The sequence below is a fragment of the Urocitellus parryii genome, chromosome 7 (genome assembly GCF_045843805.1).
Source record: "Urocitellus parryii isolate mUroPar1 chromosome 7, mUroPar1.hap1, whole genome shotgun sequence".
NCBI classification, from domain to species: Eukaryota; Metazoa; Chordata; class Mammalia; order Rodentia; family Sciuridae; genus Urocitellus; species Urocitellus parryii.
In genome coordinates, this window is record NC_135537.1 from 138,156,521 (window position 1) to 138,182,292 (window position 25,772).

General features: G+C 48.6%; 1 protein-coding gene across 5 annotated transcripts in view; it reads left to right on the forward strand.

Annotated features, from left to right (window-relative positions):
- The window catches only part of Smg6 (SMG6 nonsense mediated mRNA decay factor), a 233,327-nt gene that overhangs the window by 204,114 nt on the left and 3,441 nt on the right, over positions 1 to 25,772 (forward strand). For all 5 annotated transcript variants that reach the window (XM_077801318.1, XM_077801316.1, XM_077801317.1 and 2 more), the window contains 5 exons: positions 5,721 to 5,897; positions 9,649 to 9,795; positions 19,821 to 19,974; positions 22,955 to 23,166; positions 23,452 to 23,533. In XM_077801318.1, coding sequence (XP_077657444.1) covers positions 5,721 to 5,897; positions 9,649 to 9,795; positions 19,821 to 19,974; positions 22,955 to 23,166; positions 23,452 to 23,533 — 772 coding nt within the window. The remainder of the gene's footprint in view (positions 1 to 5,720; positions 5,898 to 9,648; positions 9,796 to 19,820; positions 19,975 to 22,954; positions 23,167 to 23,451; positions 23,534 to 25,772) is intronic.

Here is a 25,772-nt window from a genome sequence, read left to right on the forward strand (position 1 = left end):
ACTTACTATTGTGTGGTGATATGGTTTGCCACACAGAGCAGGCATCTGTGCTGGGCCATCTGATTGGTGATGGGCCACATTGCCTCCTCTAAGAAGAAAACTGATGAGATCCCAGGATATAATGATAGGGCTGCTGTGAGTTAACAGCATTTCATCTTGTAACCTATTGATCCCTTAGCTGGCATAGACCTATCATAGGACTGGGGAGGGCTGGTTCAGGACATCGAGATCACAGTGACTGAGGAAGTAGTTATGCTCGATGCCTCACATAGAAACCATGCCAGCAAGGATAGGAAAAAGTAAAGGATTATCTGAGCATATCCTTGGGACAGTGTGCCCTGGGATAATCAAGAGATGCATCCAATACAGGACCCATGTTTTTTTTTCCCCTCTGTCCTCTTCAGGATCAGCACAGGTTCTTCCTTCCTCTCCCATCTTCTTAACCAACTTGTTCGGATTCAGGTAGGCTATGAGTGTCTTGTCTCCCTGTCCCACACTACTGTTTCAGAGTGATTGTGCATCCTTGTGGCCAGTTTCCCTCCAGCCTCTGGAGTCTGCTCCCTGCCAGGAAGTCCCTCCCCCTAGGAATGTGAATAAACCATTTCCTCTGTCTTCTCAGCTCCAGAGGATTCCCTGTGTGGTATTCTTTATTTCTTGTGTCTGAACTCTCATTGGCAGACCCCATCTCAGGCCGACCCACCCTTGGCTGCTACAGAATTGTGCTTCCCCACCCTTTAGTCTCTTGTAAGGGTAAGTCGTGCATAGCTGGAGGTTTTTGGTTTGTGGCAACACATTAGTCTGAGTTAAATTTCTTATAGTCAGTCCTGCAGGCTTGGCTCATTAAAGATGGTAATTAACCCATTGCTAATTGACCTCAGAAGCCAGCCAAGCAGCCTGTGCTTACCAGCCTTGGTAGTGGATTTGGAGGCTATTTTAAGGTTTCTTAATAATCTCAGCAAGACTTCACTTTCCTGTCTGCATCTTATTTGCTCTAAGGACATTCTGTAAAATTAACAAGCTATAAAGTTTGATTGAAGGCTTCAACAAATGTGAGAATAATTGGCTGTATTTAAAGAAACAAGAAAAACAACCTGTAAACTTGAGTTTGTGGGGGAAAACCCATGTGATTTTTCTCTTTTAACTGAGGAGCAGCAGCAAACTGGACTTTTAAGACCAGGAAAAGGGCTTGAGTTGTAGCTTAGTGGTGAGCACTTGCCTAGTATGCATGAAGTACTGGGTTTGATCCTCAGTACCACATGAAAATAAATAAATAAAGATATTTTGTCCATCTACAACTAAAAAAAAAAAAAAAATTAAACAAAAAGACCCAGGGATGGGTGGGGAACCTGCCTGATTCTGATTCCCCCAAACCAAAAGTTCAGCAAAAGAAGTCTTATCAAATGACTAGCTGCTGTTGTACTTATGCTTTCCAAAAGGCCTGTTGAGAAAGAAAGCAGGGACCCAATAAAAATGACATGAGTCCCTCATTCCCTAGAACTTGTATCCAGGGGGGGCCTGGTTCATTTCTCAACCCCTCCTCATTTTCTCCTGGCTATGTCTGGGGTTTTCCTCCCTTCCTGAGGCTGCTGTAAGATAACTCAGTCTTGCAACTCAGTGTGCATCAGTATGTGATACCTGATGCTTAGTTTTTTTCACTCACACACTCCCCCACCTTCCATAAGGCAGAATAGGTCTCCTATTCTGTTTCTCCCTGGGCATTTCTACCCCTGTTGTGTGACTGAAGAGAGTAAAAAAAAAAGTTTTCAGAGAATACCATTCTTATTTTCTTAACTACCTCCCCACCTAAGATACCTCAGACCAGTAGGCCAGTCTTCTCCTCTCAACCTGGAGGTTTCTTTCTTCTTTTCTGAGGACCTATCCTTCCTCTTAGCCGTAGCCCCCACTTACCTATGGTCTGCTTATCTCTCTCTAAGGAACTGAGTCTAGGACAGGATGGTGCCACTATCTCCTCTCCACATCAGACTTTCAGTTTTCCTTTCTGCTTGGTTCTTTGCGTGTGGACCCAACTGGGGTGATAACTGGAGCCTCGAAGCTTGAGGTTTCAGTTCCTGCTGATGGGGCAAGCTGCCTCAGACAGTCTTCAAGGGAACAGAAAGGGACTTTCTTAGGGTGCCTTTCTTTCTGCTATTCCTTAACCAAAAGCCAGTTTTCTTTTCAAAGATGGAATGGTTCCTCTAGAGAGGCCAGGACTGCCACTGGAAAGGTACACTGAGATTCCCAGAGTTTTCTCCAGCACCCCTTTACCAAAGCACCTCTAGCCCCAGTCCACCTCTGCTTGTCACAGACCAAGAGGAATCTGTTCCTGCCCAGCTCTTTTTCTTCTCTCTAGTTTGCTCAAGCTGTGATGTACATATCATTTACATTCTCTGCTTTTCATTGATATAGAATGGAAAAATGTGCTCATGAACAGAATTATTGTGGGAATTATGTCATAGTCTTCATCTGGACTCCTTTCTCTCCAAGCAGAAAACCTAGCTTTAACCCCTCCCCTACAAGGAAGTCCTCCTGAGCCAAGCAAAGACAATCTTGGCGTTTTCTTTTTTTTTTTTTTTTTTTTTTTGTAGACAGACCCAATACCTTTATTTTATTTATTGTTTTTATGTGTTGCTGTGGATCGAACCCAGTGCCTCACACATGCAAGGCAAATGCTCTACCAAGTGAGCTACAACCCCTGCTCTAGAGTTTTCTTTATATAGGTAGTTTCAAAGGCTTCCTCCATCATGATATCCCTTTTAGCCATATTAAACTGGTTTTGTTTCTTCTGTTATTGTTGTTTCAAGGCTTTGAGTCGGAGAATATTCCCATAAGCCTTCTATAGAACTCCAGGGCCAAGAGAGCTGTGGTCTTCTCCCCCTCTAGGCTTATTCCTTCTACCTTAAAGCAGAATGTGTTTGCAAACAGGCTAATGGGCAGGAGATAGAAGGCTTCCCAGTGTCCCTAGTCAAACCCTAGTCATTCTGCCTCTCAGCTTCCCTGTCTACCAAATATCATGAGCTCTGCATTTCTCAGTACCATGGTATATTTTATAAACCTAAGGAGACTGTGCACAACCTTGGCTGTTCTCCCTGCTGGTTGAATTGCAAAGGAGAGAGGATGTTCATACAAAAGACTTCTCTCTCCAAACAGGTAGGTACCTTATCTTTATCTCAAGAGACCCTAATTGATCAAAGCCCTTTTGTCAATCAGCCTTGCATGTCCCTGCCCTAGAGGAAGAACAGAAACCCCAAGGAAACCAGCTTCTTTCTGAAAGACATGGAACTGAATACTGGTTGGGGCTGCAGGTGGAGAATTTCTTTTTGCTCATGTGATGGACAATTCCCACTGATCCTCTGAGGATGTGCTGCAGGCAAGCTCAGGATGTCTGCATCCCTGGGTCCCGCTGTGCCCTGGAAATCCCCATCTCCAGGAGTCCCACGTCTGCACTTATGGCCTTTCTCCCTGTTGGCCAGGAATCACTTTCTTCCTGTGCCATTCAGTATACCATCCAACCCATGCCCTAGCAGTAGTGCTCTTGACCACCTGTTCAGGCACACATCCATGGCACACTGTTCTTTCCTGGTTAGGCTTCTGCTGTAGACTCAGCAGAGTGTGCTGCACTTTACCTGTGGGCCTCTTACCATACAGGTGAGCCAAGTATCAGCACTAGTTTCTTTGTCCTCTTCTCAACTGTACACTCCACCTCCTCTCCATTCAGTGGCAGCAGCCTCATGCCAAAAAGGAAAGTCCTGGACCCATTACATAATTCTGCATAGTGCAAGCAGTAGCTAGGGCATAAGGTCATAGGTCAGAGAGGGGTCAGGTGGCTGACACACACTGTAACGACAAGGTGGTTAAAATTAGACCACAGAGAGGAAACTGGCAGCCTTGTGGAAATGCAGAAGTTTCCTCTGCAAGTGAGAGGCTGGGGATGCAGGGAGGCCACTGTGCGTGCTGCCTGCCAGGCTATTACTCATTTCAGCTCTGCTCTTTAATGCCTTTAGCCCCTGCTTCTGTATTTCTAGCCTCCCTCATCACATGTTTGAATACACGCGATAGAGTCATGGTTACCTGCCCTGGCCCAAGACAGGCTTCCTTCCTTTTTCAAGGAAGTAAGCCAGGACTAGGCACCCCCCAGCTCAAGAGGCTCACCTTTTTCTAAGCCTCCTCTGGGAAGCCAAGAACTTTTAGGTCAGCCTCTCAGGTGGATGACAAAGATACTTAGCCTGAGATTTCAGCCTCAACAGGGCCATTGGTGAGGGGTGCCTAGACAGGGGAGAAGATGGCAGAAAACAGTCATAGAGCACACAGGTAACTGTGTGCTGCACTTTACCTGGCCAGCCACATGGTAGAGCAGTGCTCATTTCCTAGAGGACCTGGATTGTGCCTCCTTCATCTATTCCCTGAAGCACCCAGCCAAGTTTCCCTATGCCTATCATCTTTACTATGAGCCTGCTGTGCTCCAGCTTGATCATACAACCCCTGACAATGTGGAATGAAATGTAGTCTTAGCCACCAGAGAGATTGCTGTTCTGAGGAGGGAAGTAATAGTATCCACATTAGCCCTTCAGTGCATAATGCAAATATACCAGTCCCTTTCACATTCAGAAATGAGGAGCCATTAAAGGGGGGACCCAGCATTCAGTGTAGACTGGAGTCACTGATGATAAGGGCTTCCCCCTGTGGCATATCTGGCCCCTGTAGCATGTTTCCGGTGTGGAACAGCCCTTGGCTTCTGAGCTGCACATCAAACAGGGACCTCTCCTCCTTGGTGAGCACCCTGCCAGCAGGTAAGAGGGGACCCCAGAGGCCAGAGAGGAAGAGAAGGGCACCAGTGTGCAAGAATGGAGTGGAGCACAGGCAGGTTGATGGTGAGGGCATGCATATGTATTCTTGCAGAGAGGACCCCAGATTGGGTGACTGTGGATACTTCATCTGAGATGCTGACAAATTTGATGATTGCTCAATATAATAAATTTCATCTCCACTAAATCAGCCCCAGCTTCTCTGACAGCACTGACTGTGTGCTGATGAGGCCACGTGGGAGCAACTGGCATGAACCCTGGAGGGCAGGGCTTTGGTTAAACACTGTCATCTTCTCTGCCTGTAATCTTCCTCCAGACCATGTCCTCTTCCTCTAGACCATGTCCTACTAACCCCAGTTTCTTGAGCATGAGAAGCTCTGAGGTGGGGCAGGAACCTAACAGGGGGATCCCAAAGTGACCTGATTGAAATGAAAAAGCCAAGAAAGCCCTCATAGTTCCTTTTGTACTTGGACTGCGAGTTCTCATGGAGGGAGACTGAAGAGGGGCAATGGTGGTGGGGGGGGCAGAAAGTGGTGTTCTATGAAAGCCAGTGTTCTGTACTTCACTCCTTCCACTGAATACATTCCAAATTTGGAAGAATTTAATTTATTCTTATTTTTATATCAGGACTTTAGTAAAAGAAATGTACAAGCCCCAAGGGCACCTGGCATTGGTCCTGGGGTTGTCTGCTGCCCCAGAGGTGACCTAAGAAGACTGTGGCAACTTCCTTCCTTCAGAAGACCTTGGTCCTTGGCCCTCACTCCCCTCCTTTACACACGCACATGCACGTTCCTGCTCACTAACTCTGCCTTCTTTCCCAGTTACTTTGACATGTGCCCCACGCAACCAACTATGTCTCTCATCCTCATCTTCCCTTTTAGAAAATGCTGTTTTTCTTCTCTCCCTCTTGCCCTGTAGGTTATTGCAGCCGACTGCAAAAGGGTCACAGTACTGAAGTATTTTCTGGAAGCCCTTTGTGGACAAGAAGAGCCTCTGCTGGCATTCAAGGGTGGAAAATATGTGTCAGTGGCACCCGTCCCAGACACCATGGGAAAGGAAATGGGAAGCCAAGAGGGAAAACAACTGGAAGATGAGGTACTATGCGGGAAGAGCCCGCTGTGGCAGAGGGAAGGCTCCCCTCCCCCTGCCCACGACTGCTTCTACTGGGGGTTATTTATAACCTCAGAGCCATGTCTGTGCTGACCATGACAGCAAGCTTCTCAAGAGTGCACTCTGCTGGTGCCCCTTCCTGCCAGTCCACCCCAGTGCCTCCATCTCACTCTGCTACAAGTTCCAGATGCTTCTTTTTAATGTTGCATTGGAGGAGAAGGGAGGAAAAGAAAGAGTTTAATAATGTGCAGCTCTGGAGGCTTAGGAAGGGGAGTGGGGGGGGGGGTGTTAGGGTTCAGGCTGAGGATCAAGTTTATAGATGTGCATTGCTCAGCGCAGCACAGGACTGAGCTCCAGCCTCTTGCACTCGTACAGGAAGAGCTGACATTGCTGGCCCCATGTGGAAAATCACCCCCTCCCCCAGTTGCCCTCCCTCCCTCCCTCCTGCACATCCTGATGTGATTAAGGAATTCTCCTCTTGTTTGTTTGCCCTTGGTTGTTCCTGTAGCCCTTGCTTCACTCCAGACGTGTGTGTGTGTGTGTGTGTGTGTGTGTGTGTGTGTGTGTGTTAGCCTGTGTAATTGCTTCTGCACACCTCACTGGCATTTGCCCTGCTGTGCATGTATGTGTCTTTCTGGGAATGATTGTTGACTTGTTGACGTGGGTCTGTGTGTGTGCTCCGTTTGTGTGTCAGTTTAAGTGAACACTTGCTGCCAGCTCTCCTGCTGACTGTGGGATTTGAGTAAATGTGAGTGTGTAGCAGTGTCAGAGCATGTGTGCGATTAGCATCACTGCCAGCCTCCCTGCCAGCCTCCCTGCTGTGTGTCTGGGTGTGGGTAACTTTGGGTGTGTGCGCACACACCTCATGTTTGCCTAAAGTTCACTCTTTCCTTCTTTTACCCCACTGTGTTAAAGACAGGGGCACTTAGGTGGGAAGAAACATGGGACTGATAGAAGTGACGGAAGCGATTCTAGCCAGAGGCCAGGTCACACATAGGCCAACACAGTCATTTGGCCCGCAGCAGTCTCAAGCGCCTGGTGGAGAAGGGCGGGGTGCAGGGATGAAATCAGTAACAGGCCAAGGAAGCCAGATGTCAGCTGGAAGCTGTCGTTTGGGATGTGAGCAGTGATAGAGTGGCCACCTTTGGAACAGAGTCTTCAGAGCAGCAGAGTCTTGGACTGACTTCATTAGAATCGCTAGAGAACCCACCCCACCCCTGATGACACAGGGCTCAGCTTCCAGGACAGAGGTGGTTCCAGGGATATAGCTGAGCCCATGATTCCAGACTCACCAGATGAAACCTGGGCAGGAAATAATGGGAAAGAATGAGCTGTCAGCATGGGAGGAGACAGTGGAGTCGCTAAAGCCATTGGGGTGTCCAAGCTGTAGTCCAGCAGAGCAGTGCCACCGCAGCCCAGGACACTGTGTGGGAAGCGTGGGGGAATGGGAGGACACTTCAGTCCAGTATTTCACCCACACTTGAAGGCCAAGGCAGGCAGTGGAGGGTGAGGCCAGCTCTCATCTCACTCCAAACCCAGGGCCTGCTCTCCTCTTACAGGGAGCAGACTAGCTCACTGGTCCCAGGTCTTAGCTATGCCACACACACTCACTCTCTCCTTCTGATGCTTATTGACCAGACAAAGGTTGTAAGTCACGCCAGGCTGCCCACTTCTTCCTTTTCCCACGAGCCTCCTGGGTTCCTTTATGTTAGTGGCCCCTGGGAAACCCTGCTTACCCTAGTCTGTGTAATTTCATAACCCTGCACTTCCTCGTTTGCTATGAGAGCTGAGCAAACCTCAGACAAGCTTCTCTGACCCTCCCTTGACCTCAGTCCAGTTCCCTCCAGGCCCATGATAATCCTGTGCATCCCCAGTCAGAGCAGGCAAGGGCATTATTCCCCCAGGTGCCCAGTGGACATCCTGTTCCACTTGCTCCTATCCAGGTTAACTCTGTGAACAAGGAAGTGAATATGCAGTTTTCCTCCTTCCTGTGGCCAAGGGTTAACAAATGAGTGGTGACTGTGGACAATACCCCAGACCCCTGAGACCTTCTAACACAGTGGCAGTTTTAGCCCCATCCTTAGATCTTTTTTGGAGAGGATTGAACCCAGGGTGCTACATCCCCAGCTCTTTTTAATTTTTTGAGGTGGGGTCTTGCTAAGTTGCTCAGGGCCTCCTTAAATGGCTGAGGCTGGCCTCAAACTCGCAATTCTCCTGCCTCAGCCTCCAAAGTTGCTGGGATTACAGGCTTACACTATACTCCCAGCTCCATCCTCTGATCTTATCTCTCCAAACTGCCAGACTGAGTCACTGAAGCTGATTAGAAGTGTGAGAGATGTTTCTTTAGATATCCTTCATGAACAGAACAAACTCTAGTTCCTTAAGGATGCTACCAAGTCACGCATCTTCCCAGACCCTGCTCCCCCATCACCTAACCACCCACATGCTTTATAACCACCTTCTGTCAAGAGAATCCCAGTTAGAGGAGAGGAGAGAGCAGTCTGTACTGAAGAGGGCCAGGCCTGACACAGCTGAGACAATGAGGGCTGGATTTGGGCCAGCCCCCTAGCCCTTTGGATTGCTCATTATGAGTAGTACAAGCACAGACTTTGGAGCCAAGCTCACTTGAGTTTTTTTGCTTGTTGGTTTTTTGATTTTGTTTTTTTCTCTTGGGATTGAATCCCAGCTTTGCCACGTGCTACCTGTGTGATCTTGAGTAGGTTGTTTAACTCTAAACTTTGGTTTGTTCATTTATAAAATAGGGATGTTAATCACTTCTATTTCACAGGCCATTTTAAGGATTAAATGAGTCAATGCATAAAAAATGCTTATCCCAGTACCTGGCCAGTAAGAAGCACTGAGCAAATGGTAGCTGTCGATGCAGTTACTAGCATTACCATTGTCAGATTTATTGAATCACTCACCCTCTACCCCTCCTAACCCTGACCCTCAAAGGAAGCTCTTTTGGGCAGCTGCATGTTCTCTACTGACCAAGGCCAAAAGTGAGAGAGGGAGGAATAGAGCCGGGACCACCCGGGGAGCAATGACTGCTGAGTGCTGAGGTCGCAAGCAGGGAGTTGCCATCCCTGGGGAAGTCTGGCAGGAGGCTCTTTAAGTTAGCCAGCCACCTTCTGCCCTGCTCAGGTCCTAGAGGGCAGCTGAGCAAGGCCTTGTCATGTGCATTCCTGTAAAAGGGCCCCAGAGGTCCCCACACCACCAGACTGTGGTCTTAAAAAGAAACCAGGGCAAGGTCTGCTGAGCTACAGCATTTACTCCTGATGCTGTCTGAGGCAATGGAGCTTCCTCGCCCAACTCACAGCTATTAACCCAAGTTGATTCCTATGCAGTCACTAGTATGAATTAGATTTAAAGTGGGCAATTTAGCTTTCTCTATCATTTACCCCTTAAATCATTTGTGATTTTCAAAATGAAAATTAGGCCTAAGATGTGCCCTTATGAGTGTGAGTACAAACATGGAAGTGTATATGTGTAATTGTGACTGGGATACCTATGTAAGGAAAGAACCCTTGAGTGTAAAGGGAGCAGTTTGAGTGGAAGTGCAATAGCTTCTCTAAATCCCCCTTTTCCCAAGCAAGGGAAGCACACATGATGGGTCTCTTGATAAGGAATCATCCTGGTCGGCATGGGGTGGGGGATGGCAGTAGTGACAGGGGATCCATTAAGTGTTGTGGACTCATATTCTCTTCTTTCCCCTGGTCTGCCCCACCACCCAAAGGAGGAAGACGTGGTGATTGAAGACTTTGAGGAAGATTCAGAGGCCGAAGGCAGTGGGGGCGAGGATGACATCAGGGAACTTCGAGCCAAGAAGCTGGCTCTAGCCAGGAAGATAGCTGAGCAGCAGCGTCGTCAAGAAAAGATCCAGGTGGGGCCTGCCTGGGGATGGTGGTTCCCAGGATGGTGACTATAAAGGGCCTGAGTAGAGATATGGGCAGGATATAGGGACACGCAAACCTATATCCTGGAATGGTCTTACTGTATATCCACCTCTACCTCCTGTTGTCTTACTCTACCACTACATTATGATAGCATGCCTAGTGGAGTCTCACTCAAGGCAGAAGCAGGGTCTTCTCAGAGAATCTGATAAGCACTCCCTTCCACCCTGCTCTATGAGGCTCTGTCAGTGACCCCAAACATACAGGATCTTTCATGTAGTTTCAGAGCTTTGGAGTTCCTTTGCACCAAACCCAGATACTCATGGAGAGCACCATTTCTTGGGAGAGGTTGCCACAGTCACAGACTACAATCTGAGTTCGCAGCGTAATGGAAGAACTCTCTGCACCCTCTAGAACTACCTAATCTTCATGCAGGGACTTCCCCACTGTCAGCCCTCTCAGGGACCCAAACCTTCACTTGAGCAAGTTTTTCTCTATGGCTTTCCCAGGTCTGTCCCCTTGCACTGTGTACCCACTTCTCCTTGTCTAGGGTTAAGGGCAGATAGGAAAAAGCCAGTCATGCTCCCTCTTTAAAAACAAGGTGTGGGGCTGAGGTTGTGACTCAGCTGTAGGGCACTTACCTAGTACGTGCAAGGCATAGGTTTGATCCTTAGCACAGTATAAAAATAAATAAATGTCCAACTACATCTTAAAAAAAAAAAAAAGTTGTATGCATGGAGAAGCATTAAGCCACTCTGCCTTACCTTTCTAAGGATATTTGTTTCAGCCTTCTTTTCAACTGCCTCTCCCCTGGGTGGTCAGGCAAACCTAACTACAATTCAGGCTCCATCATTTAACTAGCCTTGTCACTTCAGGCAAATTATTTTACTTGTCAGAGTCTGTTTTCTCATGTTCAAAGTGAAAGTGGTAATGGCACCTACCTCTTGGTGTTGCTGTGAAGACTACATGAGACACTACACCTAAAGTGCTTACCACAAATAACATGCAAGTAGTCACTTTGTCTGCTCTTAGACTGTTCATCCTGCCCCAGGAAGGGAAATGAATAGCAGTTAGGCTCCATCCTTCTTAAGTTATATTCATGTCCCTGCTCCCATCAGAATCAACTGTTCAATACCTCTACCAGACATCTGTGGTGGTGTGGCTAGTCTCAGGAAGCTGAATTGGTGTTTGGCAAATACTCATAGATGACTTTATAGATGATAGCAGGGAAAGCATCACCTCACTCCACCCTGGCTTTGTACCCTTTCTTGGTCCAGTGTCTTATCAAATCCTGTCCTTTCACTCATTTACTTCTTCCTCTTCTCCCTATTCCCATTGCCAGTGCTGTCATAATTGAGGGACTTGCTTGGACTGTAGCAATCAAGACCCCTACATTGCCACAGTCTGTGAAAAGCCCCTCCTAGAGTTGTATAGTACACAGTCTGACGAACAGGCTCTTGTTTCACCCCACTGCCTCCTGTGAATCATTCTCTTTTCCACAAAAGCTTACCCCCACCCCTCAAGAATCATCAGTGTGTTTGTGTGGCCAGTAAAATAGAGTCTTAATTCTTTCCTACGACATTTAAGGCTTTCTAATTTGTTCCCAATCTGTTTTTCCCAACTCTTCTCCCAGTGCCACATCCCCATAAGCCATTATTAGCCATATAACACTGGGCAAAGTAGTTAACTTCTCTGAACCTGTTTCCTCATCTATAAAATGAAAGTGGTACAGCATCTACCTCTCAAGAGTCCCCAGAATGAATGACAGTGTGTGTGAAGTACCTGTCCAGTCACTAAAACTTTCTTGCCTGGACAGTGACATTGACCTCCCTCTCCTCTCACTGTCCCTAGACACACTCTGCCCTTTCCTACTTTCTTGGGTTTTGGTTGATGTTATCCTTCAAACCAGAGTACCCTTTTTCTACTGTTCATTTCCCATTACCTGTTGGAATTCTATTCCTTCTTTAATTCCTCTATCTTCCTTCAAACACCATCTGCCCAGTGAGGCCTTTCCCGATTTCCCCCAGGAAGAATTCATCTCTCTCTGTCCTGTGTTGCTATAGCATGGATTTATACTTCATTCGTGGGAATTATTATCATGTCTCATATTACAGTTGTTTCTGGACTTGTCTCCCTCACTGTACTGTGAGCTCCTTGGAATCGGGGACCATGTCTTCAGCTCAGTTTAGTAAATGGCAATTGAGCATTGGCTATGCTGGTGGCTGGGGGACACAGAAGTGACTGAAAACATAACATTCCAGATCATACCATGTAGTAGAAAAGTCAGTCTTTATAAACAGGTGATTTGATGTGTGAGCCACGGTTATTAAAAAGAGAAATACACTTACCTCATAAGGATAGTCTCATCAACTTAGCGAGGCCCTGTCTCAAAAAATTAAAAGGGGTGGGGATGTAGCTCAGTGGTAGAGCACCCCTGCATTCAATCCTGAGTATTGCAAAAGAGAGAGAGAGAGAGAAATACAGGAGGATGTAGAAGCACATGGCTGCTGTGATCTACTGAACACCATGTCCAGATTGGCTTCTCCCTCAACAAGAAGTACTAGAATAATTTGGAGGTCTAACAAGACCTCACTTGCAGTGCTGCTGGATGGCTTTGTCCAGGAGGCCTGTTCTCCCCACCACCTCCTGTAGGAGAGGCTACTCTGTCCCCAATCTTCAAGGCCTGCTATGGGTGTGCAAAGTGTGAGCTGATGTGGCCCCTTTAAGAACAGGCCCCACATGCACCACTGCTGGCGGCCCTGCCTCCTGTCAACCTCCTTCTCCAGCCTCTCAGCCACAGGAGGATTTCTCAGCAGAGGAAAAATTCCCCCTTTCCCTCCCCCCCCTTTAATGCCCGGGGCCCTTCACTTCCATAATTCTTCATTTTCCAGCCTTGAACGTAAGCCAGACACATCTGTCTGGCCATATGCGTGAACCCTGGAGTCTGTGCCGAGGTGGCTGTAAAACAGGGCCGGTGAAGGCCCTTCTGGGAGAGCACGCACATGTGTGTGCCCTCGGGCCATTGGCTTCCTGCCCAGAACCACGGGGCTTCAGCACTCCAAACCCATGTTAACCTTCTCTATTTTTCCTCTTTTTGTTTAATTTAAGGGGGAAAAATCCCAAGGAAAAGGTATAAATTGTCCTGGGAGTGGGGGAGAGGCTCCTAGCTAGAGAGGCCATTATTGTTGGCAGGTACCTAGGTCACACTAATACAATAAGGAAGAAAGGAGCATCGAGTGAATTAAGATCGGAGAGATGGGCTGTAAATTACACTACTCTGAACTCCATCAGTCTCCAGGGTGTTAACCGAGAGGTGTAAGGCAAGTCCCCAACTCCCAGCGCCTTTTACAGATGCAGCAAAACAGGAACCACACATGTTTGGGGAAGGGGATATGAAGATGGGGTTGAACAAAATCCCCCCGGCCCCCAGGATGGCTATAAAGTCCAAGTGAGATCTGGGGCCATAGCCACACCCCCACTTCCCTGCTCCCACCTAGACCCCTGGGCCTCAGCTCATCTGTGGGGCTGGGGGAGGTGAGGCCTGGCCTCCCTCCGTAGCCTATCCCTCCCTGCTTCCGGCGTTGCATAGAGGCTGGTGAGTAGGGCCGACTGGAGGTCAGAAAAGGGGTGTGGGGAGCTCTCCGGGCCTGTGCAGCTGGAGCTGTAGCACCAAGGCAGGCCCCTGGATGCTGGGGGCGCCAGTCCGCCCACCAGGAGCTTTGAGGCCACACTCTGTGACTCAGTCCAGGCTTTGCCTTTTTGCCTGAGACAGCTCTTTACATTAGGTTCATCCTGCCCACCTTGATGCTTTCCGCCTGAGTTCTTCTCATTCCCTTTGCCATTCTTGGGAGGTGTCCAGAGACCAGAGCAGGGTGCATGGTTTGTCTGGGAAATTGGTCAGAAGTGTTTCATTCCGAACCAGGCCCCCAGGGCCAAACAGTCACTGAAAATCCTCCTCCAGGCATGAGGCGTGGCCTCTTGGCACCTCGTACTGGCCCTGTGAATCCCCTGCCTCCTCCCTGCCTCCATGAAGCACTGCTGTGATTTGTGCTGCTGTCGGGCGGGGTCAGGCTTCCTGAGCAGTTGCAAACATCCCACCTGAAACATAACAGGCTCTTCCTCTGGCCACAGCTATTGTTTCCCTTTGCATTATGGCCACAGTCTTGCTCTGTAGCCAGCAGTGACATGTGTTCTGAAAATAACTTTGCTCTCCTGTCCCCTTCCCGCCCACCCACCCTCCTGAAGATGCGGTCACTCCTTTGTGGTGGCCCCAGGAGTTTTCACTCTAAATATAGCTACAGTCCATTCACACTGCCAGCCAGCTGGGGGGGCCATTATGGAACAATGGGGTATGCACAGAGCCCCCCACACCTGTATGGAAGCTAGCGGAAGGCAGACACTCAGCCCTGGCTCCTAGCTGTCGGAGGCAGGGTGGAGCCAGCACACTACCAGGCCAGGGGCACGTTCACGCCAGGGCAGGAAAGCACATCAGACTGCAGAGCTGGGCACCGCCCAAGCCCACTCCAGCTTCTCCACACAATATGGTGCTGGGCCTCCAGTTTGCTCCCACCTCATTGGTTCCAGCAGCATCCCCAGTGTCCCGCCCTCCCACAGAATGGTCAGGCCATTGGCTGAAACAACCTTAGACTGCTACTTTGAGCAAGCCGAGAGTTATCATGCTTAGCTCTACCACTCTCGCTCCTCAGGAAAGGACAAACTTCTTCATCTTTTTCAGAAAAAGAGTTATCCATTAAAATGCGATAAGTTTATCTTTAAAGAACTCTTCAGCTCTAAGACTGTGTGGGTTAGGTCATTGAGCTCCTATGATACATCAAGCTTTATACTATTTCTGTTTGCTATATTTCTATTGTAGAAGAAACTACAGGGCTGGGGTTCTGGCTCAGTGGCAGAGCACTTGCCTAGCACGTGTGAGGCACTGGGTTCCATCCTTAGCACCACATAAACATAAATAAATAAAATAAAGGTATGGTGTTTATCTATAACTAAAAAAAAAAAAAAAGACAAGAAAAAAGAAACTATAAGAAAAGTAAACATTTCTCCTGAAGCGCCTTACAGTCTAGTTTGCAAATACAATCAGTCCTCATAAAACAACCTGAAAATGTCATAATTTTTAAAATAAGGCAAGTATGTGTTAAGCTGTGGTACTTTGGGACATCCAGAAAAGGAAACCTAAGGAGCAGTTTTCCCATTAGCAAAATACCCCAAATGAAGACAATAACCCTATTGCTCCCAGGGGAAGCTCTACCTGCTTTCTATATCCAAAGCATTAACTACTCCCTTTGGTTATTGACAGTGGTTATCTCACAAACTATTCCTATTGGAATTGTTGAGGTTTTTTTCTTTTTGGTTTTTTGTTTGTTTGCTTGCTTGCTTTCATTTCTCATTTACATCCACAGTTTTTAAAAATCAGTAGTATTGCCAGGCATAGTGGTACACATCTGTAATCTCACTTACTCAGGTAACTGAGGCAGGAAGATCAAGAGGTGAAGCCCAGCCTGGGCAGCATAGTAAAACCCTATCTCAAATATCTGGGACCGGGGTTGTGGCTCAGTGGCAGAGCACTTGCCTAGCGTGCGTGAGGCCCTGAGTTCAATCCCTGGCACCACATAAAAATAAAAGCAAATAAAATGAAGGTATTGTGTCCATATACAACTATAAAAAAAAAGAAGAAATTTTTAAAAAATAAAATAAAAAAATAAAAATTGCTGGACTAGGGATGTAACTCAGTGGGAGAGCACTTGCTTAGCATGCACAAAACTCTGGGTTCAGTCCACAGTACCACAAAAAAATGCAAATAAAATTTTAAAAATCAGTCATGACACTGGGCATGGTGACACACACCTGTCATCCCAGTGACTTAGGCAGAGGCAGGGGGATCACAAGTTCAAAACCAGCCTGGATAATTTAATGAGACCTGTCTCCAAAAAAAGCTGGTGTTGCAGCTCAGTTGTAGACCATCCTAGGTTCAATCCATAGTACAATTCAATTGTACTATGAATTTTTGGGTTTTTTGTTGTTGTTGTTTTTTAAGAAAAAGAATCTCATTATATTACCCAGCTGGCCCCAGACTTCAAGATTCAAGCCATCCTCACACCTCAGCCTCTCGAGTAACTCACCATTGCACATGGCTACTGTGTGTGAGTCAGAAAAGAAATTAGTAGTCCTGTGTCCCACTCTTCCCCTTCCCCAGTTTTGTTTTCTAGTGGTTTCCTCAGATAGTTACCTTCCTGGATACATACAAAGTGAAAGAGAGTTGGGCAAGAAGAAAGGAAATTGATATTTGTTGAATTGCTAATACACGTATCAGGCACTTAGCTAAGTACTTTCACATACAAGGTGAACACAGAAACTTGCTGTGTTATAAACCTTTACTTTCTGGTAAAGATGTTTCTATGGACAGAGGGACCCAGGGATGCATGAAGCAACACACTCCTGTGGAGCTCCTAAGCCAAAGGAAGACCCAAGAAGGCCTTTTCCTGGTCTGGCCCTACTTCATGATCTGAGTTCTCTGGGTTCCATAACTTCCATGTCAGCTGATTGCATTGCTTTTATTTGTAATTCTCAGTGTCTCAATTTTCAGTGGCTCAGCATTATAAAATCTTCTGTATAGAAGAAGGAACTTAACCTGTAAAAGAGCCCTATCTGGAGACCTAAGCCCATTAGCTTCCTCTTTAGGCATTATTGTGTATTCTCTCTTGCCCAGTTCTCTGCCTCCTTGCTCCTGGAAGCTCTCATACTTTAGAGAACATCGATTACTTAGCACCTTCCAGAAACAGAATTGTTATTTTTTCTCTTACACACTTTATATGAGTGTTCTTATTACCACAAATCTCATTTGCTGCCAGTCTGATTTGGAGTGCCTGCATTTTTCTCAGCTTCTTAGTGTACTGTCCAAGGACCAGCATGGCCCAAGCTTCACTACATTCAGAAGGGTTCTTATGGGACTCTCCTTCCGGGTCAGCACACTTGACTCAAGGCCAGGACCAGTTTGTCTGAATCCCAACATTCCAATTGTGCCCCCCTCACCCCCACCAGAGGCTTCTGCAGCTTTTTACTCATACAAACAAAAATAAATCTCACTACCGGCCTCTGAACTCCACAGCAGCATGCTTCCCTCTTCTCCCCAAGTGTCCCATGACTGTGAGTGGGGACTTGGCACCCTCCCCATCGACATCACTTTTTCACTCCCTGCGCATCCTGTGTCCTTCTCTCACCGTGCGACCCAGAGATCAGAATGGGACGTGACGGCCGGCACAGGCGCCGTGCACAGCTGCCAGGAATCTGACGGGTAAAATCTGGAAAAGTTGGGAGGGCAAATGCTAAACACACACACACATACACACACACACACACAAACAGAGCCACTCAGAAAGGACCGGAAACACAGACACCCATAGAAGAGTGCCTGTGGACTCCTGAGCCCTCTTTGGCCTTCCATTCTTTTTAAGAGGTCTAAGCCTGCCCACTCAAGACCCACTGGTACCCCAGGAAAAGAGATAGCAGCCTTGTCTAATCTCCTAGGACTCTATGAGGGCATGTGGGGAACAGGAAGCAGTTGTGTGGTGACTCACTAGGCAGAGCCAGGTTAAGGGAAGTTGTCTGCGGGCGTCCCTGGGACCGGATGAGGGCAGCCTAGCTTGGACCACCCACACACAGCTTGGCCCTGCCCCATCCCCAGGAATCAACAAGGCTGCCACCACCCTAAGAGGCTAAATTCAGTTCACCTTTCTGGTCACCAACCAGAGCTCTAAGAACCCAGGGAAGTTAGCTTCCCTGGACCCTGCTTCTAGATTTTGCTTCTTCCAGTCATCAGGATATCCTAGGAGGCTCATTCTGCGCCCCCCCCCCCTTGGCCACTTGACTTAAAGGCCCTTCTGCCTACTGCCAGCATAGAAGTAGGATGATACAAGCCTTAGGAGCTCACTGTTTACAGAGGGTGAAAAATGGCAGCCAGTTCCACTTCCTTGCTGGAGCCAAACCAGGGCTGAAGTGTCATTTTTCAAGGCAAGAAAACTGAGATGCCATTCTCAGTAGGACCTGGGCCTCTGTCACTACACAGGTGCTGGTATCCCCCATCCTCCTGAGCCATGTGGCAGTGCTTGTTCTGTTCCCTTACTCAGGAAGACAAGAGAGTTGGGGCCTAGAGTACCAGGAAAACCACTCCTGGTATCAGAAGAGCTAGATGGAGAATGGAAGCCTGGGGAAAGGAGGAGTGGGAATGCTGGCATTCCTCTGCATGAAGAGGAATCACAAGCTGGTCACTGAACCTGAATTGGGACCATTTCATGTTCTTATAAAATGCCCAAGTCAAAATTGGTGGACTTGTGTTACCCTCTCAATGACAGCCTTCTGGGGAGGGGCAGTGATCCAGGACCCCTGGGAAGGTGGTTGGCAGCAGTGGTACTTCCCCTCATGAGGTGAGATTGGTAGGAAGACTTCAGCAGCCTGGGCCTCTTGGCTGCATTTCTCATGCTGCCAGTACCCTGTGGCCTGTACCTTCCACCAGCTGTGGTGGCAGTGGCAGCAACAACTTACTCATAGGGAGAGGTCCCTGGTAGGTCACAGAGAAACCACCCCCATCATTTGAAGGTATGCCCTTTCAGTTTTACTGTCACTGTCAGTGAACCCTGAGCAGCCTTCTCACTGACTGTTAGTGGCCAGGCCTAGCATTGTGGGCCCCATCCCAGTTGGCACGCACATCCACTCCCCCTGCCTGGTGCTTGTGTGCTGAAGTTGCTGTGTGGCAGAAGGCCATGAGAGGGCGTAAGGAGGCTGAGACCTGCTTGCCTGCCCTGCCAGATTTGTGTTGGTGCCTGCGGGCTCCCTACACAGGGAGCATGCTGTCTGGGCCAATGCCAGCAGATCAGTTCACTTTCTGGCCATGATCCCCAGAAGAGGAAGTAACACAATGATGACCATGTTCTGTAGTGACAGATATACCTAGAGCCTGTCTCCACGGGCCACTGCCACACATTTAAGACTGCCAGACTTGAGAACATTGGGCTTTTGCTTCCCTGAGAGATGGAGCTTCCCTGAGAGATGCAAAAGCCTGTAAAACAGACAAGCCCTAGGCTCTCCAAGAAGTGAGAGGTGGTACTCAGACTATTGGTGCCACGTGAATTCAGTTTTTTCAGTGATGCTGGGGAAGACTCTTCAACTTTTTATCATGGCAGTTCAGCTGCACATGTGTCCAGTAAATATATGACTAGGCTGTCAAAACTTTATATCCTGGATAGGATGTGCTTGAGGCTAAGCAAAAAAAGTGACTTTGACTTAAAGTCAATTTAAAGAAACATGAAGTTAGTGATAGTATCCCTTATACAGGATTGTGGTGGAAAGGGAAAAAAAAAAAAAAAAAACATTTAGGAAACGGGCAAGGCAAGGGGAAGGTAGTGGCAGTTGTGATCAGTCTGGGTATTGCTCTTTGCACACATGTGAGTCTGGTCTTACTTCATTTCACTGCATGGACTCCTGCTGTGGGAGACTGATTATTAGTGATCACCTTAGTCCTGCTGTATAGGTTTTGTATAGGTTTTGAGTTTAATTTCATTGGATTTTTTGGTGAGTTTTTTATAAGTACACAGTGAAGTGAACTGAAATAATGAATTCTGTTCCGGATATTTCTAAATGTCTGGATTGAGAAGTACACTTGTATATGCTACCTGAATAATATCTGTGAAACCCCTTTTATACCCAAAGAACCCAACTCCCTTCTTGATTGTTAGCCTAGGGTCCTACTTTCAGAGTACCATCAGGCTCCTCTTTTGGTCCTAGGCAGGGTTTAGTGATGTCCCATCCCCTGGGCTATTTGGTCACTTTTGATTTTGGTTGCATTCTCATGCTCAGCCCTTGGTTCCGTCTCTTAGGCCTGATAGACTGAGGGGAAGAGGTGCACGGGGGCAGGATGCTGACACACCATTGAGTCAGGGCCCTGGCTTACCCACCAGCTCTCCTGCTCACTCTCTGGCTCCCTCACTATTCTGTGTCCTTTTAGGCTGTCCTGGAGGACCAGAGTCAGATGAGGCAGATGGAGCTGGAGATCAGACCCTTGTTCCTCGTACCAGACACCAACGGCTTCATTGACCACCTGGCCAGTTTGGCGCGGCTGCTGGAGAGCAGGAAGTACATCCTGGTGGTGCCCCTCATCGGTGAGCCGGGTGGGAGGGCAGAGCAGCCTTGCATGTGCACAGCAGCTCCTTCCACAAATGCCCCATGCCCAGGGCCAGGCAGGCGGAGCCCCGCTGTGCATGTGTAACACAGGATTTACAGGGAGGTAGGGAATGTGTGGGGCAAGGAAAATTGTTTAATAATCAAAGCAGTTCAAATTATTATGACTGATCCATGGCTTAAACTGCTTGAGCAAATGGACTCCTGTGTCCCAGCAACCAGTGGCTGCATGAGCCCAGCCCTTGTTTTTATCCTTATAAAGCTTGCAGTAAAACAGCAAAGCTGGTTCCCGTTATTGGTAAACACTCAGCCCTGGCAGATAACGGCAGTGCTGCTGGGTGGTCTGGCAGGGAGGCCGGGAGGATTTTGAAGTGGTTAGATGCCTTTGGTCTGATTGTCTTGTAGCTTTTCATGATCATTCTGTTGGTTCGAGGTAGCATTCTTCTGGCCAGTGTCACTCTAAGGCCAGGCCGATGGGAGTCCTCCAGAGCAAACCCTTGGCTCATGCCTGTGGATTCTTACCACTTGGGCACTTGCTGCTGTCTGGTCATGGGTGTGGGGTCAGCATCTCAGGACCCATCAAGCTTGCTTTTCCTCCCTCTGGCCAGACGAGCCCAGCTGAGCTACCTTCCTCAGGGGACTGTCCGGGCACCCCTAGTTCTTGGTGGTCTGTCGTGGGTCAGCCTTATGGTGGGCTTTGGGCTCCTGTTGAATGTAGCTGATATAGCTGATGGCTCTACTTTGGAGGCAGAGGGTCTGAGGAGATGATTGCAAAGTCCAGGATTTTTAATGTCCCCCTTTTCAGCAGCCACTTGGAGCAAGTTTGGGAGCCATGTCCTCTGGAAAAGCCACCAGACTGGCAGTCTGCCTGCCAAGCCACCTCTGACATCCATGCCAAGATGTTCCATTGGGCCTTCCCTCCCAGTCCCAAGTGTCTTAGTGCCAGATGGGGGTGGAAACAAAGGGCAGGAAACATCCGCCCCTGCAGAGCCTGTAGAACCCTGGGGGGTTGTGGGAAACACGTTAGCACCACCTGAGAATGTTGGCACTGATGCAGCCCTCCTCCCTGCCTCCACCCTCCCTGTCTTCCTTCCCCCTCCCCATGTGGCCTGGCCAGAGAAACTCTTAAACCCAGGCCCTCAGACCCAAGAGGTTTTCTTTACTTCAAAAGAAGAGCAACTTCTGTCAGTAAGGCAGAGCAGAAAGACCATCACCTTGTCCTGGGCTTCTCATCTCCCTCACTGGGTCCTGGGGCAGGCTGTCTTTCAGAGTATATCTCTATACTTTCCTACCCAGGAAGTTATCATGGGAAAGAAAGTGAATTGGTCACTTGTCTGCTAGATGGTCAGGAAATGGCACAACCAAGAGATCTTGCTGACATCTTAGGAGCCCTCTTAAGACCCACAAGGTACTTCAGATGCCTTCCCAGACTAGCAAGTTTCTTAGTGACCAGCACGAATTATGTCCCTGCTATGTGCTCAGTCTCCTTGTTTCTGAGAGATTCCGTGAAGGACAGAGCTTCAGCCCTTGGCCTTGAGGAGTTTATGGTTTAATGGGGAAATCCAGGCTTGGCGGGGCGGGAACAAACAAGAAAACCTGGAGGATACATGTAGAAAACAGTAGATGAGCCTCAGGGTGCTGAGAACTGACAGCTCTGTTGTAGCCACACAGACTAGCTTTTGTGAACCTGCTTCAGCTCAATAGTCCCCGCACTCAGGGATGCAGGAGGAGGGCTCCTGTTCACCCATGCTTTCCTTGCTGGACCCCTGCCCTAATGCCCAGAGCAGCAAAGAGTTAAGCCGACAACTTTCCCTGCTTGTTTCTTGTGCTCTTTAACCTGCTCTGTGCTCCTTAGGCCTGACCCCAGCGTTGAGAAGTCCCGCCTGGTGCAGAAGCACAAACAAGCTTCCCCTTTGAAGCCTGTTTAGTTTGGAAGCAGGAAAGCAGATTTGGGATAGAATACCAGTTTTTCCTGTTTGATGTTCTGTTGCTGTACCATACACCCCCATCCACCACTACTCCCTAGCCTCAGCTATGCATTATGTGGACATTATAGCCTCAGGTTGTTAAAAGCCTGGGCATCGTGTGTGTGTGTGTGTGTGTGTGTGTGTGTGTCTGTGTGTTTTCACTCTCCCACGTGGGACCTTTCCAGAAAGTGTCTCCGAATACTCAGACAATGAGTGCCAGGCTCACCATGGAACAGTATGCTCATGCCGACTCCCGAAGCCATGAATCATTGTACTAAGAAGAGGCCTCAGACCCCAAACTCTCCCGGAGCCCCCAAGGAGTGCATATTTCCCACTTGACCTCAGGCTTTTGGCTGGAATTTTGGAAAGAATCTTCACCAGAAAATGAAGCCATGTCCCAGACACATAGACAGGCAGGCAAACACACACTATGTACACACACATACACACACACTCACACATACACACATATAGTATCAAGGAAGTACTGTGCCAAGCGAATGGTTTTGAGGAATACCAGGGCCCTAGGAAGTGGGACTAACATGGTGATTTCCCTGTTCTCTGCCAGATGGGTGAGCCATAGTTTTACCCCTCTTGGAACTGTAGTGGTTGGGGATCAAGTAGCCCAAGCAGAATGTCTCACTTTCCCTTTGGTCTCCTGAGAAACCTTCTAATTTGATGCTATAATTAAAAAATGCAATAGAGGGGCCAGGTTTGTTCCTCTGAAGACAGCAGCTCCAGAAAATCCCTCCTGTGTTCCTCCCAGAAAGAAGGTGGAGACCCCAAGAGAAGAAGTAGAAAGGGGATAGGGCACTTTGACTGGATAGGACCTCTCTTTCCCCACAAGCTCCTCTCCTACCCTAATTTCACTGGAAGACTCCTCTGGGAAAGGTGGCTTCTGTGATCTGAAGGGGCTGACTGAGAAAGTGAATAAACAGAGGATGAAAACGACAGGATTGCTAGGGTTGATACCATTTGGGCTTTGTCTCATCAGTGATCAATGAGTTGGATGGCCTGGCCAAGGGGCAGGAGACAGATCACCGGGCTGGCGGTTATGCTCGTGTGGTGCAAGAAAAGGCCCGGAAGTCCATTGAGTTTCTCGAGCGACGATTCGAGAGCCGGGACTCTTGCCTACGGGCTCTGACCAGCCGAGGCAATGAACTTGAATCCATCGCCTTCCGCAGTGAAGACATCACTGGCCAGCTGGTGAGACCCCCCAGTAGGAAGGGAAAGTCCCACAGCCCATTGTCAAAACAGGGGATCCAGAAAGGAGGGACTAAAGGAAGGCCTGCCAACCACGGCAGCTGCCATAGAGGCCTAGGAGTGGGGAGTCCCTTATCTCCTAGATCACTCAGCAGTTATGAGCCAGCCAAGCAGGGCCAGAGCATGCAGGGGAAGGACCCTAGGATGTAGCCCTGGAAACACACCTATGCCTCTTCTGCATGGCGCCCCCTCCTGCCCAGTGGTGCTTCTCACAGTGTCTTCCTCCAGGGTAACAACGATGACCTGATCCTTTCCTGCTGCCTCCATTACTGCAAAGACAAGGCCAAGGACTTCATGCCCACCAGCAAAGGTACAGCTTGGCCTCTGCCTCGGGATCATCCATTTCCCTGCCTTACCTCATCCTACCCGTTCCCAGCCCTCTAAGGACCCGCTGCAAGCCCTGGCCTAGGAAGTCTAAGCAGGATCTATGCAAACTTAAGGTCAGCCCATTTGCTTCCCTCCCTGAGGTCAGGTCTCCCAGTCATACCCTCCCCACCCCCAGGGGATAAATCTGGTGGATCCTGGACAAACTAGAGATGAGCCTAGCCTAGGAAGTCCAGTTCTAGGTAGTGAACTTTCCCACTCAGTCTTCATCCATTTCCTTTCTTGGGGCATCAAGAATGTCTTCATGATTCAGCATAGCTTATTCTGGCTGTGGTCTTCTGAGGACAGACCTCTACAGTTTTGAGGTGCGTGGCCCTTAGTGGGCATGCTCCCTTTTCTTAGTGATACTCACCTTCCTACCCTTCTCAGTGCATCCTGAGTGTTTATATCAGGGCTGGGGCAGAGGGCACTTCCCTAGCAAGGAGTGGGATTTTCTTTCAGGCCTCCATGGCCATGAGCTGTAGCATTTTTTCAGGCCAGTTAGAGTTGGAGGCAAGTGAAAGTTTGAGGGCTGAGCCCACAGCTTAGCTTTTAAAGAATATTTTGGTGAGCACAGTCTCATCTTTGGGCCAGAGGACCTAGGGTTCTCTTCCAAGTGCGTAAACATCTGCCTCAACCCTCAATTTCTTCTTGCACAGCCCCACGGGATCAGTGACACTCAATGGTTTTCTACTTCTAGTTCTAGACTTTCTTCTTCTCCTCCTTCTTGAAAGAATTCCTAGAACCTCCTAGCTCAGTGTCATCTGCAGAGTTGGTGGCTCTCACCATTTGGTCTCTCTCTCTCTCTCTCTCTCTCTCTCTCTCTCTCTCTCTCTCTCTCTCTCCCCCTCTCCTCCTATATATATATATATATATATATATATATATATATATATTCTTGTCATTTTCTCTCCATCTTTGTCACCCTTCTCTCTCCTCTGTTGGCTCTTTAGCAGTTACTCCTAAAGCGGTTATTCGCCTACTCCTTCCTTCCACCAAGGGCTGATCATGAGTCCACAACTGCAATTCCTCAGAAGGGCCCTGTCACATGGTTTGCATGTACTGTCCCTTAGGGCCAGATCTGGAATGTTCAAGTGATAAAAAGAAATCCTGCCAAGCCTAACAGAGGAGCTTGTGCTCTGCCACAGGGCAGCTTCCTAGAAGGGTCCTTTCTCAGGGAGAAGTAGGCAGGATTGCTGAAGGCCTTTTTGGCTCCTACACTGCTCAAACTCAGAGCTGTTTGTTTCGTAGCACACTTGCATTTTGGCTTTAGCCCCACTAGTCTCTCCACCCCTGTACCTCACCCTAAGCAGCCTTCAGGAACTCATTGCCATCTTGGGGACCGCCCCTATCACAATTACATCAGCAACGGCTGGTGTAATCAAACCCCATTTGTCAGTGTGAATTCTTAGCAGATTAACTTGTCAGATTCACAGAGAAACCGTCACCAAATGTTTATGTGTAAACGATGTTGAATTTTAAAATCATGTGGATTATGGCGGATGGGGCCTGACAAGATGACAGTCTCTGGTTTCTAACAAAGTGAAGTTACCAGTGTCAAAACAGAGGATGTTTATTGTTAAAACTGTCTCAAAGTATCCACAGAAACCCCTGCAGACCCCTGCCAGCAATGCTGGGCCTTGGTTGGCCTGGGACTCTCCTTGTCTGAGGCCCAGGGTAGGAAGGATGGGGCTCCAGCCAGCCAGCTGGGAGCCCCATGTACCACACTCTACCACCACCCTACCCCATACTTACATACCCCAGGGTGCCAGTCCCCACCCAAGCAATGGAAGGGGTCTCCCATTACCCATGGCCACCACCTTCTCCCTCTGCCCATCACAGCCCTGTGCCTCCATCACACCTTCCTTCCTCCTCTCCTCTCCCACACCATCAACCCCACAGGATTCTCCCTCCCTCATCCCCCAAACAACTCCTGAGGCTGAAAGCCAGTTCTTAGCCTCCCTGCCTAGAGCTGGCAAGCTTGAAACTTCTCAGGTCAGACATGGATCTTAGCAGTCCCCCAGCCCACGCAGCAGTGAGCACTGCAGGACATTTCCTGAGCTTCGCTGTCTACAGGACCTCCTCCAGAAAATGCCCAGCCTGGAACTGAGAAGTGGACTTGCCGCCTGAATGGGCATGCCAGGGGGAGGGTATCACTTGTCTGAGTGAGTGGCCCTGCTTTAAGT